A 20,998-nucleotide genomic window follows, 5' to 3' on the forward strand; every position below is an offset into this window, starting at 1 on the left:
ATATGAAGTGAAGTTTGCAAATCAGGGAAGTGCTTTCCTTACACTTGCACTCCACTGTGATGTGTAACTATTAGAAGATGGCCTTGTCACAATGACTATCTCAGCTCTCTCCCAGGATGTTCTGATTTTCCAATGCATGAGGATGCTGATTGATGAGCCTCATTGTTTTGAAGACATTTAATCACATATGCCCAGCGTAATAATGATAGATTCTTCATTTCTTAGACTGTTCCACTTATTTGTATTTCCCATGTATTCTTTCCTGTTCAGTTTCTCTGCCCTTCACATGCTAAAAGCAATCTCACCCAAAAGGACAGATCGCTAAGCTTTCTCTAGCAGCCAGTCACGCACAGGTGCCAAATTGAAAGAGGAAGGACATACTGTTGATTAAAAAGAAAAAATAAAAGTGCAGAGTTGGAAATAAAATAAAATGTTTTAGTCTGAAAATATGTAAAGCTTGATTGGAATTGCGCAATGAAAACTCAGAGAATGAAGACATCATAGCATTAAGATGTCTTCTAGGGATAAAGGGCTACAAATATTTTGTGTAGGGCATAATTTCTAGTGATGAACATTGCTACTCTTTATAATTAATAATAAATCAAATAGGATTCAATCAATTACTAATGGATATTTGCAAATTGTATTATTATTGTTTTTTTTTCCATGGGAATTCATTTGACAAAATATAGACCCTTTATATAAAACTATTAACTTTCAAACATGAAATTTTTAAAAATGTATTACATCCATTCACCTTTGTTTGCTTTTTGTTTCTGATTTTCTGTATAAAGTATTGGTTCAGAGCATAGAAGCAGACTGCTTTCGTTCAAGTCCAGGCTGACACTTACTAGGTTTGTGAACATAAACAAGTTACTTCAACTTTCTGTGCCTCAGTTTCTGCATCTCCAAATGAGAATAATATTTCTCTTATCTAGAACAACGCATAGCATATTCTAAGTGTTATGTGTTTATTATAATTACTTCAAAAAGTATTCTTGAGGGAACCTCAGTGGCTCAAAGTATTCTTGAGCCCCCTGGGTGGCTCAATGTTTTGAGCATCTGCCTTTGGTTGAGGTCATGATCCCAGGGTTCTGGGATTGAGTCCCGCATCAGAATCCTCACAGGGATCCTGCTTCTCCCTCTGCCTATGTCTCTGCCTCTCTCTCTGTATCTCTCATGAATAAATAAAATCTTTTAAAAAATTAAAAATAAAAAGCATTTTGTATAAGATCAAATTTTATAAAAAAAGTAAACAATAATGCACATCACTCAATTTTCTGACTTTGAAATTATGGTTACATACATACATTTATTTATGTATTTATTTACTTGCCTTTAAAGAGAGTTTGCACTGCAATGTGGGGAAAACAATTATCAACTGAAATAATACTGTTCTTATATACAGAAATAGCATTTTTAGAAACAGCTTTTGTGTATGTGCCTTATAAATTATTCAGTAAGACAATGCATAACAAACATGTATACAATGAAAAGATAAACTCTACTTATTTATTGATACAAGTAACATTCTTAGAAATATATTTTCTACCTGTCTCTTTGAAGGTTTTACATGCATGCAATTTCCTGAACACATTTTCTGAAGTTAATATTTTTTTAAACATTTAATTTAAGATTTAGTTTCAGGTGTACAACATAATGATTTCACAATCATCCATGGGGTGCCTGGGTGACCCAATTGGTTAAGCAACTGACTCTTGATTTTGGCTCAGGTCATGGTCTCAGGGTTGTAAGATCAAGTCTCTCGTTGGGCTCCACACTCAGCACGGAGTCTGCTTGTTCCTCTCCCTTTGCTCCTCCCCTGCTTGTGCTCTTTCGCTCTCCCAGATAAATATATAAAATCTTTAAAAAATTTTTAGAAGTGAAACTCATATACATTATAATATGCTCACCATGGAAAGTGTAATTTCCATCTGTCACCAAAGTTATAATGTTATTAACTATATTTCCTCCGCTATACTTTCCATCTCTATGAATTATTTATTTTATAACTGGGAGATTGTACCTCTTAATCCCCTTCACCCTGTTTCACCCATATCCCACTCCCCTCCCTTCCAGCAACCACTGGTTTGTCCTCTTTGTATATGAGTTTGTTTCTCCTTTGTGTTATTGTTGTTGATACTGTTGCTTGTTTTATTTTTAGATTTCACATATAAATGAAATCTTAGGATATTTGTATGTCTTTGACTTATTTAATTTAGCATAATACCCATCCATGTTGTGCCAAATGGTAAGATTTCATTCCTTTTTTTTTTTTTAATTTTCATTTATTTATGATAGTCACACAGAGAGAGAGAGAGAATGGCAGAGACACAGGCAGAGGGAGAAGCAGGCTCCATGCACCGGGAGCCTGACGTGGGATTCGATCCCGGATCTCCAGGATCGCGCCCTGGGCCAAAGGCAGGCGCTAACCACTGTGCCACCCAGGGATCCCCCGATTTCATTCCTTTTTATAGCTGAGGATTATTCCATTGTGTATGTATACCACATCTTCTTTAACCATTCAACTGTGAATTTATACTTGGGTTGCTACTATATCTTGGCTCTTATAAATAATGCTGCAGTAAATATAAGTATTCATATATCCTTTCCAATTAGTGTTTTTGTTTTCCTTGAGTAAATACCCAGAAGTGGAATTACTGGATTGGATGGTAGTTCTAGTTTTAGGTTTTTGAGGAAACTTCCAACTGTTCTCTAGTGGCTGTACTAGCTTACATTCCTGCCAACAGTGCACAAGGGCTCTCTTTATTCCACATCCTTACCAACACTTCATATTTTTTATGTTCTTGATACTGGCCATTCTGACTGGTGTTAGGTGATATGTTATCATGGTTTTGATTTGCAGTTTTTCCCTGATGATTAGTGATATGAGCATCTTTTCACATGTCTGTTGGCCATCTGTATGTCTTCTTTGGGAAAATGTCTATTCAATAACTCTGCCCATTTTAAATGGATTATTTGTGGATTTATTTGGTGTTGAGTTATATGAATTCTTTATCATATGTATCCTTTGCAAATATCTTCTCCCATTCACTAGATTGCCTTTTTGTTTTGTTCTTGGTTTCCTTTGCCATGCAAAAGCTTTTAGGCAGGATTTAGTCCCATCCTGCCTAAACTCATTTTTGATTTTGTTTTTCTTGCCTAGAGAAACATATCCAGAAAATTATTGCTGAGATAGATGTCCAAAAAATTACTGCCTACGTTTTCTTTTAGGAGTTGTATTGTTTCAGGTCTTATATGGAGATCTTTAATTGTTTTGAATTTATTTTTGTTTATGGTGTCAGAAAGTGGTCCAGTTTCATTCTTTTGCATATAGCTGTCTAATTTTTCCAAAACCATTTATTTATGAGACTATTTTTACCCTAGTATATTCTTCCCTCCTTTGTCATAGAATAAATGATCACATAAGTATGGATTTCTGTCTGGGCTCTCTATTCTATTCTATTGATCTATGTGGCTATTTTTATGCTAGATCTATAATGTTTTGATTACTGTAGTTTTATAATATAGTTTGAAATCTAAGATTGTGGGATGCCTGGGTGGCTCGGTGATTGAGGGTCTGCCTTTGGCTCAGGTCATGTAATTCTGGGGTCCTGGGATCAAGTCCCATGTCAGGCTCCCCACAAGGAGCCTGCTTCTCCTTCTGCCTATGTTTCTGTCTCTTTCTCTGCGTCTCCAATAAATAAATAAATAAATAAATAAATAAATAAATAAATAAATAAATTGATCTGGGATTTTAATACCCCCAGTTTTGTTCTTCTTTCTTTTTTTTTAAAGATTTTATTTATTTATTCATGATAGACACACACACACAGAGAGAGAGAGAGAGAGGCAGAGACACAGGCAGAGGGAGAAGCAGGCTCCATGCAGGGATGCCTGACATGGGACTCGATCCCGTGTCTCCAGGATCAGGCCCTGTACTGAAGGCAGCGCTAAACTTCTGAGCCACCAGGGCTGCCCTTGTTCTTCTTTCTTAAGATTCCTTTGGCTATTTGTGATCTTTTGTGATTTCATACAAATTTTAGGTTTTATTAATTCTTGTTCTGTGAAAAATACTTTTGATATTTTGATAAAATGTCACTGAATCTTTAGATAGCTTTGAATAGTTTGGATATTTTTTTTTAATTTTTTATTTATTTATGATAGTCACAGAGAGAGAGAGAGAGAGAGGCAGAGACACAGGCGGAGGGAGAAGCAGGCTCCATGCACCGGGAGCCTGATGTGGGATTCGATCCCGGGTCTCCAGGATCGCGCCCTGGGCCAAAGGCAGACGCCAAACCGCTGCGCCACCCAGGGATCCCCTAGTTTGGATATTTTAACACTAGTTTTTCTAACCCATCAGCATGGTATATCTTTCCATTTGTTTGAAATTTCTTCATCTTCTATTTCTTTCATCAGTGCCTTATAGTCTTTAGCATACTGGTGTCACACTTCCATGGTTAGGTTTATTCCTAGGTATTTTATTATTTTTGGTGCAGTTGTAAATGGGATTGTTTTCTTAATTTCTCTTTCTGCTCTTTTGTTATTAGTGCATAGAAATAGATCAGATTCCTATATATTGATTTTAAATTCTGCAGCTTTGATTTTATTAGTTCTAGAACTAATAGGTAACTATAGGTAATGTTTAATTAATTTTGATCACCACACAGTTCTTTTTAATTATCATAATATTTAAAATTAATTTAGTGCATACCAACCTTTACGGAACCATGCCAGAGTCAATATGCAAAAAAAAAAAAAAAAAAAACAAACATCTTTTTACCATTTAGGAATTATAATATTTCATACATAATGAGCAAAAACAAAGCAGACATTTGCACAAAAGCAATAACGCAGACACTGGAATTTTATAAATTACATTTTAATGTTGCCTTATGCAAATTAACCTATAGCCCAGATCTTGCTAAATTATTCTTATATTGGCAGACCTAAAGAACTTACAGAAATATGCTATATCTCATAACAAGATACTCCACAGTGATGACAAAAAGTTAACTCTTTGATATTTTACTTCTGAATTTAAAAACTTCCTATTTGTTGAGAATTTAGAGAGGTAAAAGGGAATAACTGTTAAGTGAGAACAAAAAAATACTATATTTTTAATTAATAATGATGTAGATTTGAATCTAGATCAAATTGGAAATAAAAGGTTAAATATGAACACAAATTCTATTTATTTATTTATACATTCATTCATTCATTTAAACACAAATTCTTTAATGGATTGTAATATGTGTTAAATATGTTGATGTATGAACTACAAATTATATCCTCACATATAATTTAGGCAAAAATTAGGTATAGAGAAATACGTGTGAATAGCATAGAAAAATATGTGTTTACAGGGATTCGAAATTTTAATATTTTCATTTAGTTGGACTTTAAAACATTTGAAATTCTGCTTTGGTCCCTCAGCATGACTTGATATCATATTTTTCATTAAGTTATTTCTAGTTTCACAAGCTTGCCTCACATGGCTTTGAATTATAAGAACTGTTATATAAAATAAGAGAAAGGCTGATGGGAAATTAATCTATGAAGTGAAAAAAAGGTTTTTAAATATCTTATTTTAAATATCTTATATACTCCCAACCTTGTGATGAGTGTTTATAAATTAAGACAATCTCTAGTATAAAAATCACTAACATTTTATGATCAGTCATGCATCTGTTTATGTCAATAGTTTGCAAATTTCTTTAAATTGAGTAATTGATGTCCTTCCTGGTCAAGTGTACATTTTGTGCTTCCTGCTACTTTCAATAACAATCAGTGAAGTTTAAAGTGAATAGAAGCATTTCTCAAACATTCTGTATTCAAAGCACAACAGAAGGATAGGAGAACTATCAATTCATTTATTGCATGTGACATAAAGTAATTCTTTCTAATCTGCACCTCAGTGGGCTACATTATGGCCATAAGAGAGAAACACTTGGTTAAAACATTTCATGCTTAAAATCTATCTGAGGAAATGATAAACTTCTCTTCATTTGGATTTCAGTGTTTGATGTTCCCTATATTAACAAAAGTCAATGAATTGCATGTCTACCGTACTAATAATTTTAGCTAAAGTTAACAAAAATTAAGGATCCTGTCTGCTCAACTGATTCATAAGATTTTATCACATTCAAAACTTCTATTTCTTTGCCCTTTGTAGAGTAGCAATTGTTACAAGTAGTACAGTGCCAAAACTCTGATCAGCCTGATGGTCCTTTACCTTTTAAGAACTATGGATTATGAACAGCATCCCAGAAATAATGCATATACATAAATCATGCAAAAGTTGGCATGCACCTCAGCAGACATATGAAAGCTCTGAAGTTCAATGACATTATATAAATATGAACTGAATTAAATTATTCACCTATTCACTGCTTTGGGGAAGTGGCACAATACAGTGTAAGTTAAAGGAATCCAATCTCTGACCTTAAGAAATTAATAATCTAGGCAAACAATGTTTTCAAGAATTTGTAAAAATATGTAAATTTAGAACACTAAGGATAAACCTGTAGATATTATTTTTAAGAAGAGATCTTGATATTTATGAAGTGCTTACTACCTGCAAGTCAAGATATTAAGTGCTTTAATCAATCTCGGGCAGCACGGAGGGCTCAGCAGTTTAGCGCCGCCTTCAGCCCAGGGTGTGATCCTGGAGACCCGGGATCGAGCCTCACATCGGGCTCCCTGCATGGAGCCTGCTTCTCCCTCTGCCTGTGTCTCTGTCTCTGTCTCTGTCTCTCTCTTTCTGTGTCTCATGAATAAATAAATAAAATCTTTTTTAAAAGATAAATAAATATATCTTTTCACAAAGACCCAGTGAGATAGATATTTGTATCCCCATTTTAAACAGGAAACCAAGATTTAAAGAAGTTGACTTGTCCAAGGTCACAAAGTCAAGTAAATGGCAGATGTAGAGACTCTACTTCTGTGTTTATTGATACCAAATTACACTTTAACCATTTCACAGCACTATTTACTACATGATCAGTGAAATCTTTATTATGGGACACATAAGTGAAGCATTTGGAGAAGATTCCTTAAAAAAAATACCTTTAATATTTATTTGCTTAGTATTAAGTTAAGCAGCCATTGGTAAAACATACTGTATTGTGGGAAAATAAACAAAATAATTGTGCCTCACACTCTAAGCCAGAATCTGTTATTCTACTTCACTTAGTTAAGTATCTAGAGACCAAATAGGAATCAATTCTTACATTATTGATCCAGAACATTTTAAAATTAGACTGCATATCATAAAATTGTGCAAAAAATATGATATCATACAGTAAGAATACTTGCACGTATCTGCAACAAAGTGAATTCCCTGGGAAGTAAGTTGTAATTTCCTTTTTCTTTTTTCACTTGTGGCATGACAGATGGTTTTTACAATGCCTTGAGCACTGTTAACAAATTTTCTTAATAGAGGATGAAAACTTTATTTTAGTTTCAAGTTCTCAAGTAAATGTTCTACTGTGTTAATAACTTCATTGTTTAAGTTTTATGAAATATTGACATTAAAATAGGAAATGTATATGTTCATAATATTCGTGTTAGAAATGTAAGGATACAAAAGTAATTGTACAGTGTTAACTTTTAAAAACTACGTAGAAAAAGATTTAAAAGAAAAATACTGAAATGTTTCCACTGAATTGACTCTAGATGATGATCTTTGTTTCTGTTTTGTTTTGGTTTTGTTTGGTTTTGAGCTCATCTGTGCTTTTTTGTCACTTATTTAATAAGCATATATTATTTTTCTTTTTTTTTAAGATTTTATTTATTTATTCATGAAAGACACACACAGAAAGAGAAGCAGAGACACAAAAGAGGGAGAAGTGGGCTCCATGCAGGGAGTCCGATGTTACTCGATCCGGGTCTCCAGGATCAGGCCCTGGGCCAAAGGCAGCGCTAAACCACTGAACCCCCCGGGCTGCCCATATATTATTTTTCTAATCAGGAAAAATTTAGCAAACCTCATCAGTTGAACTTTAAGCTCAAATTTAGACTCATATGCAAGAATTTTTTAGAATAAAAAGAATCACCTGTGATCAGGTTTCCCTTTTGCATGCAGTAAGGAAGAGAATTATCAGCTAGTAATTTTAAAACAAAAATAAATTGTCTCAAATGAAGTCTGTTTATTCAATCATCACCATATGCTAGCAGTTCAATAGTGTCAGGACAAAATACCCCTAAATTCCAAATTAAACAACTATCTGCACTTGGGGCTACCACACCTACCCCAATTCATCCCAATCCCCAGCCACATTGTCTTTGATGTAATTTAGATTATAGTCATTTCTTTTTATTATTATTAAAGCAATGCAAAATAGGATTTAAGTATCAGTAGTAAGAAGAATAACAAAAATCTGACAAACACAATCTTAAAGCCAACATAAAATATTCATTTAAACCATTTTTAACTTTGTGTTTTACAGGGACTGAAGAGGAAGATGAAGGAGATGACCTTCTGCTTAGGTCGGTAGATGAGTTCTGGTGGTTTCCTCATATGTGGAGCCATATGCAGCCTCATCTCTTCCACAATGAGTCATCCTTAGTTGAACAGATGATTCTCAACAAGGAATTTGCACTGGTGAGCATATTTAATTGCAATATTTTTCAAACTATGAGTTTTGATGTATCAGTGGATTGTAAAATCAACTTACTGGGTTGAATACAACAGATATAGAAGATATAAGAGAGTACATCATACATATTAGGGTATATAATGCTTTGTGTTATTTTGTTTCATATACACAGCCATGATGTGGTATTAAATGTATTTCAAGGGGGATCCCTGGGTGGCTCAATGGTTTAGCACTTGCCTTCGTCCCATGGCATGGTCCTAGAGTCCTGGGATTGAGTCCCACATCGGGATCCCTGCATGGAGCCTGCTTCTCCCTCTGCCTATGTCTCTGCCTCTCTCTCTCTCTCTCTCTCTCTCTCTCTCTCTGTGTCTCATAAATAAATAAATAAATAATCTTTTAAAAAATTAAAAAATAAATGTATTTCAAAAAGTATGTAATTGTCAGAAAGTTACTGACTTTGTTTTATAGAATAATTATTCTTGTACCTATGAGGAGGAAATATAATACCTTCTCCATTGTATTCCTGATACATTATAATTACCTCTCAAGAAGCATTTATTGTAAGGAGAAATGAATGGATGTATAAACTAAATCATTAGAGCAATGATTGTAAACCAGTGGTTTTAAACTCTAGCATGTATCTTTTTCACCTAAGAGACTTTTTAAAACACAGAGTGCTGGGCCCACTCCTAAAGTTTCTGTTTCAATAGATTTTCAGAGAGGCCTGAGAATTTGCATTTCTAACAAATTATCAGTTGGCCCTTAGGCCAAATCTGGCCTACTGTTTGCTTTGTAAAATTAGGTAAATATTTCCTTTCAAAAAATAAACTTACCTTGAGTAAGCATGCTAAATTCTCTCTTTGCAGTTACCTTGACAATAAACTGTTTATCATTTGACTTAAACCTCCCCTACCTCACTTGCACTGTGAAGGCGTGCTTTTTAGGTATGTGGGTTATATTTCATAATGGCTGATTTCACCTGTTTGTATAATTTCTTTTTTAAAAAAACCATGCCAAAAGCATTGGGAAAGACTCAGACATAATTGCTTTGTAATGAAATGTTGAAAGCTATTTAGAGTTCATTCAGAGCAATTACATTTGTTTAGTCAGTGTGGCTAGATGCTAGACTGAAGCCTATAAATACATTTTGTAAAAAATGATCTTATTATATGTTGCATTGGCAAAATATTACAACTAAAATGAAGTCTGTTAAACACACAGACTGAAATGACATTGTTCTTCTCCTTCTGGAGTTCTCACCTCCGTAAAGCTTCTCAGGACTCTTCAGGTAGTGACTTTCAAACCCATATTGAGCTGGGTGTGACAACATAGGATGACAATCAGTGTGTTGTCCAGAGAGCCAGGGAATGTATCTCTTTCCTCTGAAATTATTATCTTTCCACATCCAGATGACACTGCAAAACCATAACAGTATCAAGATGGAATAGGATAATGGAAAATACTACATGAGATATTGGCAGGCTATATTTTAGTCCTCACTGCAGGTAACAATTTCTAATACAGATGAGGTATCATTTATTGTCTTCATGCCTCAGTTTCCTCCCCTGAAATAGTAATGATTCCCTTTTTCATTCTCTTTTAACTACAAAGTTTTTAGATAATTAATTTAAATCAGCTCATCTGCCAACCAAAAGCACTAGACCAGATAATCCACTGATCAATTCCATTTCTAAAATTCTGTGATCAGTGACATCAGTCCACAAATTTGGAATGAACAACTTGAAATAATCATCTAGTTGCAATTGAAGCGATTATGGAAAGAGATTTTCAAACTAAATGACCAATTTAAACTGAAAAATATCAAAAGTGTTTAAATCTCTCTTTTTTATTCCAATCTGATATTCCTTGGTATGACCTTGGCTGGCAGAGGGGTTATCAGTCAAAAGCAGAGTTATTCTCACAACGCTTACAAAAATGATTCAAATAACATATTAATAGTTTTATATTGATGTTTCAAGAGCAGTTAAACAATCAAAGTGGTTTTATTTGTAGTATTTATCTAAATTCTGTATGGATAGAGTTCATTTTCTATTGTAATATGTCTAAAAATCAAGAGAGAAATATATTGCAATACTATTTTTTTACTGTTCCATCATTTTAGGAGAGCTTTTATTACTGTAAAGCATTGCCATTTCTTTTGTCAAAAGCATTTTTTATTGAAGTATAACTAATAGTGCCATATTAGTTATACTTTATTAGTTATACTAATAAATACTACTGTTAGTAACTATTATATAATTATTTTTTTTATTTATGATAGTCACACAGAGAGAGAGAGAGAGAGACAGAGACATAGGCAGAGGGAGAAGCAGGCTCCATGCACCTGGAGCCCGACGTGGGACTCGATCCCGGGTCTCCAGGATCGCGCCCTGGGCCAAAGGCAGGCACTAAACCGCTGCGCCACCCAGGGATCCCATAATTATTATATATATTATATAACTATTATAACTAATATTAGTTATACTAATAAAGTATACTTTATACTAATAAAGTATAACTAATAGTTTTATATTAGTTTCAGCTATATAATACACTGATTCAACAATTCTGTACGTTATTCAGTGCTCATCACTAATAAGAGTACTCTTATTTCCCTACATCTATTTCGCCCATCCTCCCACCTACCTCCTCTCTGGTAACTGCCAGTTCGTTCTCTATATTTAAGAGTCTGGGTTTTTTTCTTTTTTGTTTTTCTCATTTTTACTTTGTTCATTTTGTTTCTTAAATTCTTCATGAGTGAGATCATAATGGTATTTTTCATTCTCTTCCTGACTTATTTCACTTAGCATTTTACTGTCTAGTCCATCCCTGTTCTTGCAGATCTCATTGTTTTCTATGGCTGAGCAATATTCCATTGTGTATATATACCAAATCTTTATTCATTCATCTATGGGTAGACACTTGGGTTACTTCCAAATCTTGGCTCTTGTCAATAATGCTGCAGTAAACATAGGAGTACATTTTTTTTGAAATAGTGTTTTCATTTTCCTTCAGTAAATACTCAATAGCAGAATGGCTGAATCATATTGTATTTCTATTTTTAGCCTTTGAGGAATCTCCATACAGTTTTCCACAGTGGCTACACTAAATTATATTCCCACCAATGTGCACAAGAGTTCCTTTTTCTCTACATCCTCATCAATGCTTGTTATTTGTCATCTTTTTTAATCTAACCATTCTTACAGTTTGTGATATCTCATCATGGTTTTGGTTTGCATTTCACTGATGATTAATGATGTTGAGCATCTTTTCATGTGTCTGTTGGTCATTTGTGTCTTGTTTTGAAATTTGTCTATTTGGGCACTCTGCCCATGGTTTGATCAGATTGGTTTTTTTGGTGTTGAGTTGTATAAAGTCTTTATATATTTTGGTTATTAACCCCCTATTGGATATATCATTTACAAATATCTCCTTCCATTCAGTAGGTTTCCTTGTTGTTTTGTGAATGATCTCCCTTGCTGTGCAGAAGCTTTATGTTTTGGTGTGGTCCCAAAGGTTTAATTTTGCTTTTGTTTCCCTTGCCTGTGGAGACATATCTAGAAAAATGTTTCCATGGCTAATGTCAAAGAAATTACTGACTATGTTTTCTTCTAGGAGTCTTATGGATTCAAGTCTCACGTTTAAGTCCTTGAGCCATTTGAATTTATTTGTGTGTATTGTATAAGAAAGTGATCTGGTTTCATTGTTTTGCAGGTACCTGTCCAGTTTTCCCAACACCATTTGTTAAAGAGATTACATTTTTTCCATTGCATTTTTTTGCATCCTTTGTTGTAGATTAATTGATCATATAATTGTGGGTTTATTTCTGGTCTGTCTTTTCTGTTCTATCAATCTGTGTGTCTGTTTTTGTGCCAATATTGTACTGTTTTGATCACTATAGTTCTGTAGTATATTTTAAAATTCGGGATTGTAATACCTCCACCTTTGTTCTTTCTCAGGATTGCTTTGGCTAGTTGTATTCTTTTGTGCTTCTATATAAATTTAGGATTATTTGTTCTAATTCTATGAATAATGTTGTTGGTATTTTCATAGGGATTGCATTAAATCTATAGATTGCTTTGGATAGTATGGATATGTTAACAATACTGGCCCTTCTATTCTATAAGCATAGAGTATCTTTTCATTTGTTTGTGTCATATTCCATGTCTTTTATCAGTGTTTTATACTTTTTGGAGTATAGATGTTATACCTCCTTAATTAGGTTTACTGCTAGGTATTTTATATTTTTAATGCAATTGTAAATGGGGTTCTTTTCTCAATTTATCTTTCTGCAACTTACTTATTAGTGTAAAGAAACTCAACATTTTATTGTATATTAATTTTGTAATTGTAATTCTGTAATTTGTGACTTGGCTAAATTTAATTATCAGTTCTGATAGTTTTCAAAGCACTATTATTTCTAAATCCATGCACATTTATGTTGTGTTGTGAATTCATGTGTGTATATATATAAAGTTATGTGTATGTATATGCTTAATCTATGAGCACATGTGTATAGAGTATATGAATGTGTTTGTGTGTGCATATATATGCATGCATGCTTGTTACACGAACATACATGCCTTGTGAGAGTGTGTATGTTTGTGTAGAGGGTGTTAGTTGAATGATAAGTATAGTCAACCAAGATATGTTAATTTTAAGATACTATGCTTATAGGGCAATAAGGCAGGCAGTAATATTTTTTGATTCTTTCTTTTAGTAAACCATACATTTTTGCTTTCATTCTGTAGCTTGAGCATCTCACTAACTAGAAGCAATGCTTCAAAGATGACAACAGGCAAACAAAAACTCAAGAGAATGAGAAACATTGGCTAACATTAAGGTGCTTAATGAAAATGTTACCAGAAATCATTCCTTAACCCATACCTCTTTTTCAAATCTAGAGATCAAGAATGCCAGAGTTATTTATTTTTATTCCACAATAAATGTATGGGGGTGGGGAAGAAATTAAGAAACAATGTCTCCTTGTTTTAAGCTTTGTGTACAGACTCATTAACATTTTCAAATGAATAAGGCCCATTTGTTCACTAATAGTAAACCATAATATCCTGAACAGATAAAAAAAAATTGTCTTCACTGATAACTTTTATTTTTATTTTATTTTATTTTTTTTAATTAATTTTTATTGGTGTTCAATTTACCAACATACAGAAAAACACCCAGTGCTCATCCTGTCAAGTGTCCACCTCAGTGCCCGTCACCCATTCCCCTCCAACACCCGCCCTCCTCCCCTTCCACCACCCCTAGTTCGTTTCCCCGAGTTAGGAGTCTTTATGTTCTGTCTCCCTTCCTGATATTTCCCAACATTTCTTTTCCCTTCCTTTATATTCCCTTTCACTATTATTTATATTCCCCAAATGAATGAGAACATACACTGTTTGTCCTTCTCCGATTGACTTACTTCACTCAGCATAATACCCTCCAGGTCCATCCACGTTGAAGCAAATGGTGGGTATTTGTCATTTCTAATTGCTGAGTAATATTCCATTGTATACATAAACCACATCTTCTTTATCCATTCATCTTTCGATGGACACCGAGGCTCCTTCCACAGTTTGGCTATTGTGGCCATTGCTGATAGAAACATCGGGGTGCAGGTGTCCTGACGTTTCATTGCATCTGAATCTTTGGGGTAAATCCCCACCAGTGCAATTGCTGGGTCGTAGGGCAGGTCTATTTTTAACTCTTTGAGGAACCTCCACACAGTTTTCCAGAGCGGCTGCACCAGTTCACATTCCCACCAACAGTGTAAGAGGGTTCCCTTTTCTCCGCATCCTCTCCAACATTTGTGGTTTCCTGCCTTGTTAATTTTCCCCATTCTCACTGGTGTGAGGTGGTATCTCATTGTGGTTTTGATTTGTATTTCCCTGATGGCAAGTGATGCAGAGCATTTTCTCATGTGCATGTTGGCCATGGCCATGTCCTCCTCTGTGAGATTTCTCTTCATGTCTTTTGCCCATTTCATGATTGGATTGTTTGTTTCTTTGGTGTTGAGTTTAATAAGTTCTTTATAGATTTTGGAAACTAGCCCTTTATCTGATATGTCGTTTGCAAATATCTTCTCCCATTCTGTAGGTTGTCTTTGAGTTTTGTTGACTGTATCCTTTGCTGTGCAAAAGCTTCTTATCTTGATGAAGTCCCAATAGTTCATTTTTGCTTTTGTTTCCTTTGCCTTTGTGGATGTATCTTGCAAGAAGTTACTGTGGCCGAGTTCAAAAAGGGTGTTGCCTGTGTTCTCTTCTATGATTTTGATGGACTCTTGTCTCACATTTAGATCTCTCATCCATTTTGAGTTTATCTTTGTGTATGGTGAAAGAGAGTGGTCCAGTTTCATTCTTCTGCATGTGGATGTCCAATTTTCCCAGCACCATTTATTGAAGAGACTGTCTTTCTTCCAATGGATAGTCTTTCCTCCTTTATCGAATATTAGATGACCATACATTTCAGGGTCCACTTCTGGGTTCTCTATTCTGTCCCATTGATCTATGTGTCTGTTTTTGTGCCAGTACCACACTGTCTTGATGACCACAGCTTTGTAGTACAACATGAAATCTGGCATTGTGATGCCCCCAGATATGGTTTTCTTTTATAAAATTCCCCTGGCTATTCGGGGTCTTTTCTGATTCCACACAAATCTTAAAATAATTTGTTCTAATTCTCTGAAGAAAGTCCATGGTATTTTGATAGGGATTGCATTAAACGTGTAAATTGCCCTGGGTAACATTGACATTTTTACAATATTAATTCTGCCAATCCCTGAGCATGGAATATTTTTCCATCTCTTTGTGTCTTCCTCAATTTCTTTCAGAAGTGTTCTATAGTTTTTAGGGTATAGATCCTTGACCTCTTTGGTTAGGTTTATTCCTAGGTATCTTATGCTTTTGGGTGCAATTGTAAATGGGATTGACTCCTTAATTTCTCTTTCTTCAGTCTCATTGTTAGTGTATAGAAAAGCCATTGATTTCTGGGCATTGATTTTGTATCCTGCCACGCTACCAAATTGCTCTATGAGTTCTAGCAATCTTGGGGTGGAGGCTTTTGGGTTTTCTATGTAGAGTATCATGTCATCGGCGAAGAGGGAGAGTTTGTCTTCTTCTTTGCCAATTTGAATGCCTTTAATGTCATTTTGTTGTCTGATTGCTGAGGCGAGGACTTCCAGAACTATGTTGAACAGCAGTGGTGAGAGTGGACATCCCTGTCTTGTTCCTGATCCTAGCGGAAAGGCTCCCAGTGCTTCCCCATTGAGAATGATATTTGCTGTGGGCTTTTCGTAAATGGCTTTTAAGATGTCGAGGAAAGTTCCCTCTATCCCAACACTCTGAAGTGTTTTGATCAGGAATGGATGCTGTATTTTGTCAAATGCTTTCTCTGCATCTAATGAGAGGATCATATGGTTCTTGGTCACTGATAACTTTTAAATAATTATCTGTTTTTCTTGACATTTTGTTAAATAATCATGCATCTTATTTATGAGTAAATAAGTTAAGAATTATTGAAATAGGGGCACCTGGGTGACTCAATCAGTTAAGCGTCTGCCTTCAGCTCAGGTCATGATCCCAGAGTCCTGAGGGTGAGTCTTGTATTAGCTCCCTGTTCAGTGGAGAGTATGCTTCTCCCTCTGCCCTTCCCCTGCTCGTGATCTCTCTCTCTCTCAAATAAATAAATGTTTTTTAAAAAAGAATTCTTGAAATAAAAGCATACGTTTTTAAATTCTACTTTTAAAATGCTACAAATTTTTATTAATTCTGCTTTTGTTTTCATAATTAGGCAGAACATTTCTGATAAGAAAAATGCTGACACTTAGATTGTTCTCATAGAAACTCAGACTTATCAAAGAGTAACTAACTATGGAAAATATTTAAGTATTACTTATGCAGGGGTTTTAATTAAAAAACAAAAAGAATTTAATGTTGGAATTCATAGCACAAGGTATAAAATTGAGAGAGAGCTGCCTTTCAATAGCCAATATGCCTATATCTTTACTAAATTATGCAGGATACAGACTTATGTTGTACAACAAATACAAGATATCAAAAAACCCTGATACTTATAGTTAATAGGGTATTTCAAAGATAGAACATTTAGAGAAGTAAGAATATTTAATCAAAAATAAATTTGTGACCAAATATTGACTTAATGAAAGTTCACTAGGGAGCGAATAATGTTTTTTGATGGCTCAATAATGAATAAGGCAGTCTGTGCACTCAGCAGAATAGACACTGACATAAGCATGAAAATTTTAAATAAAATACAAAGAAGCAAAACATCCAAGCATAGACAAATTCGAAACATGTTTGGCAAACTGCATGAACTTTTGAGAGATCCTGAACTTTTATAACCTAATCTCAGAAATGGGATTCCATTATTTTTACCATATACTATTCATTAGAAGATAGTCATTAGGTCCAGCACATCATCAAAGGAAGGAGAATTCAACAAAGTAGTGAATACAAATAGGAAGAAATCATTGGAAGTCATTATGGAAACTCGCCTTTACATCTAACTAGAAATAAGAAATACAGTAAATTTAGAAATAAGTAAATACAGTAAATAAGAAATACAGTAAATACAGTAAATTTACACATTTACCATGTGTAAATAGAGAATCCTGTATGATAGAAATCACATTTATTCTTTCATTAATTTAAAAAATATTTGCATATGAACTAAAACATTAAACTCCAAATCTTTATTCTAAGGCTTAATGCCAATTACATCCCACTAAGCCAAAAATGTTGATTCATCAAACACTTCTCTTTCTCTCATCCCATCTATTGCCTTTAGTTGAAAATATATTTAGACACATTGAGTTCTCATCACCTCTTACTACTAACGACTTAGTCTAAATAATAATTGTATCTTTTTATCAGCTTTATTAATATTTATATTAACATACCATACAATTCACCCATATAAACTTCAGTGATTTTTAGTATATTCACAGATTTGTGCAAACTTCACTAAAATGCATTTAAAAACATCTTTATTGGGGCAGCCTGGGTGGCTCAGTGGTTTAGCACTGCCTTCAGCCCAGGGCCTGATCCTGGAGAGCCGGGATGGAGTCCCATATTGGGCTCCCTGCATGGAGCCTGCTTCTCCCTCTGCCTGTGTCTTTGCCTCTCTGTCTCTCTGTTTCTCATGAGTAAATAAATAAAATCTTAAAAAAAAACCAACATCTTTATTAGGTAACGGGGTGATGGCTATTAAGGAAGGCACACAATGTGATGAGCACTGGATATTATATGCAACTGATTAATTGTGGAACACACAAATGCATACACACACACAAACACATCCTTATCACCTCAAAAAAAGTCTATACCTTTTAGCAGTCACTCTCTTTCTCCAACTCCCCCAATCCTGGGAAATTATTAATTTACTTTTTATTCTACAGATTTGCTTATTTTGAACATTTTATTTTATATAAGGGGAATCATAAAATATGTGTGTGATCTTTTATGATTAGCTTTTTTCATTTAGTATAGTGTTTTGAGGTTCATATATGTTGTAACATGTATCAGTACTTTGTTCCTTTTTATATCTAAGTAACATTTCATTGCTATGTTTATTTTATTTAACAGTTCACTAGTTAATAGATATTTTCTACTTTTTGGCTATTATCTAAATGCTGCTATAAATATTCATTTATAAGTTTTTGTGTGGACATATGTTTTCATTTATCTTTGTATTTACCCAGGGGTGGAATGTTGGGTCATACGGCATCTCTATGTTTAACATTTTGAAAAACTGCCAGACTGTTTCTAAATTGTCTGTACCACTTTACATGCCCACCAACAATGCATGAGGATTCTAATTACTCTGCATCCTAGTTAACCCTTGTTATTAACTGTCTTTTTATTGCAGACATCTGAGTGGGTACAAAGTAGTATCAAATTATGTTGTGATTTGCATTTCCCTAATGGAAATGATGTTGAGCATCTTTTCATATGCCTATCAACCTATTGGAGAAATGTCTATTCACATCTTTTTCCACTTTCTAGTTGAGTTAGTGGCCTTTTGTTCTTTCTTGCAAGAAACCTTTGTGTATTGTTTATATACAAGTACTTTATCAGATCTATGATTTGCAAATATTTTCCCAATGTGTGGATTGTCTTTTATTTTCTGAACAGTGTTTTTTGAAACATAAAAGTTAATTTTGATAAAGTCCAATTTATCTTTTTTTTCATCTCTTGTGCTTTTTGGGTCAAATTAAAAAAAAAAAAACAACAACTTTGCTTAACCCAAGGTCATAAAAGTATACTCTTATATTTGCTTCTATTAGTTATTTAGTATGAACTCTTATGTGTAGTTCTGTGATACGTTTAGAGTTAATTCTTTATGAAGTACAACTTCATTCTTTCATATGTGGATACTCGGTTGTACCTGCATTATTTTTTGAAAAGATTGTTCTTTCCCCCACCAAACTGTCTTGGTACTTCTGTTAAATATAAATTGGATTTAAATCTAAAGAAATACTTTTAGACTCTCAATCCTATTATATTTATCTCTTATCACTGCCCTCATGCTAAATCTTATTATTTTGATTACTATATATTCACAATAAGGTTTGATGTTGGGAATTGTGAGTCCTCCAACTTTGTTCTCTTTCAAAATTGTTATGTCTAACCTGGGTCCTTTGCATTTTCATATGAATTTTAGAATCAACTTATCAGTTTCTGCACAATGGCTGGCTGGGATTTTGACAGGATACCATTGAATCCATAAATCAATTTGAGAAATGCTCCCATCTTAACAATATTAAGTCTTCAAAATAAAGTCTATGTACATGGGCTGTTTTTCCATTTATTTAGGTCTTGCTTAGTTTTTTTCAACAATATTTTCTAATTTTCAGAGTCTGTGTTCCACGCTTTTGTTAAATACATTCCTAAGGCTTTTTGATGCTATTGTAAATGGAATAATTATTTACTTTAACTTTCATTGTTTATTTTGTACAGATATATATATATATATATCAATTTATACAATTAATTTTTGTATATAGAACGTGTAACCTTCAAATTTGCTGAATTCATTTACTAGTTCTCGAGTTATCTTAGTGGATTCTTAAGTATAGTTTTATATAAGATCTTACCATGTGTAAATAGAGATATTTTCGCTTCTTTTTCCATTATATGTCATTTTCTTGTCCAATTTCCCTGGGGAAAACCTCCTCTATAATGTTGAATAGAAATGGCAAGCACAAAAATGCTTGTCTTATCCCTGATCTTATGAGGGAAGCTTCCAGTCTTTTACAATTAAACATGATGTTAGTTATAGGCTTTTCATAGATACCCATTACCAAGTTGGAGTTCCTAGGTCCATTTCTACTCAGTGGAGTATTTTTATTATTAAAGAATATTGGCATTTTCATACATTTTGAGGGAGGTCTATTCAGTTTATTATGTTATCCCCTTTGTTTTATTGATATATTATATTACACCATTTGGTTTTTAGACATTAAACTAACCTTACATTCCTGTGATAAATCTCAGTTAGTGCTGGAGTGTAATGCTTTTTAATTGCTGAATTTAATTGCTAGTACTTTTCTGAAGATTTTTCATGAACATTCATAGACATATGGTTTATGGTTCTCTTTTATTATATCTTTGTCTGGTTTTGGTTGTAGGCTAATATTAGCCTAATAGAATTATTTGACAAATGCTCTCTCCTCTCTGTATTTTGAAAGAATAAGTCCATGATTGGTATTAATTCTTCACATGTTTAGTAGGACTCACCAGTGAAACTGCCTGGCCTGGCTTTTCTGTGTAGAAAGCTTTTAAATTATTAAATCAATATCTACTAGTTATAAGTCTATTTGTATTTTCTATTGCCACTTGAATCAGTTTTAGTACTTCATGTATTTCTATGGATTTATCCATTTCACCTAAGTTAGCTAATTTTTTGGCATAGAGTATTCATAATATTGTTTATGGCTCTTTTAATTTTTACAAGGTTAGTAGTGTTTTTGTTACTGTTGTCTCTGATTTTACCAATTTGAAACTCCACTAATCACCAGCAGCATGTGCTATGGTTTTTCAATAATGCCTTAAGGTACAGACTTTACCATAGTCTGAAATCAATAAAGTTCATTCCGTGTTGCAGAAAGTAGTATCTGAATTAGGTCTATGAGACTCTTTTCAACCAGAGGAGTGTTCTTAGCTGTCCTTTTCCTTGGTTCTCTCAGATAAACTTCTTATTTGGTCTATTATTAGCTTGTTGTGAATCTTAATTAAAATAACAGTGTTCTCTAAATTGCTTACCATCAAAATCTCCATTGTTTTCAAGGGTGACCTTAAGCTTGAACTTTTCCCTACTATATCCCAAATAAAGTCCCTTCTCCTGGAGAGAATTTAGGAGATCTCTCTTTCTTTGACCTG

General features: G+C 33.9%; 1 protein-coding gene across 1 annotated transcript in view; it reads left to right on the plus strand.

Moving 5' to 3' along the window:
- LOC112931013 (bifunctional heparan sulfate N-deacetylase/N-sulfotransferase 4) overlaps nt 1–20,998 on the plus strand; it is a 286,514-nt gene that overhangs the window by 146,653 nt on the left and 118,863 nt on the right. The window contains exon 4 of the mRNA XM_072755360.1: nt 8,451–8,605. Coding sequence (XP_072611461.1) covers nt 8,451–8,605 — 155 coding nt within the window. The remainder of the gene's footprint in view (nt 1–8,450; nt 8,606–20,998) is intronic.

This window comes from Vulpes vulpes, chromosome 4 (genome assembly GCF_048418805.1).
Source record: "Vulpes vulpes isolate BD-2025 chromosome 4, VulVul3, whole genome shotgun sequence".
Lineage (NCBI taxonomy): Eukaryota > Metazoa > Chordata > Mammalia > Carnivora > Canidae > Vulpes > Vulpes vulpes.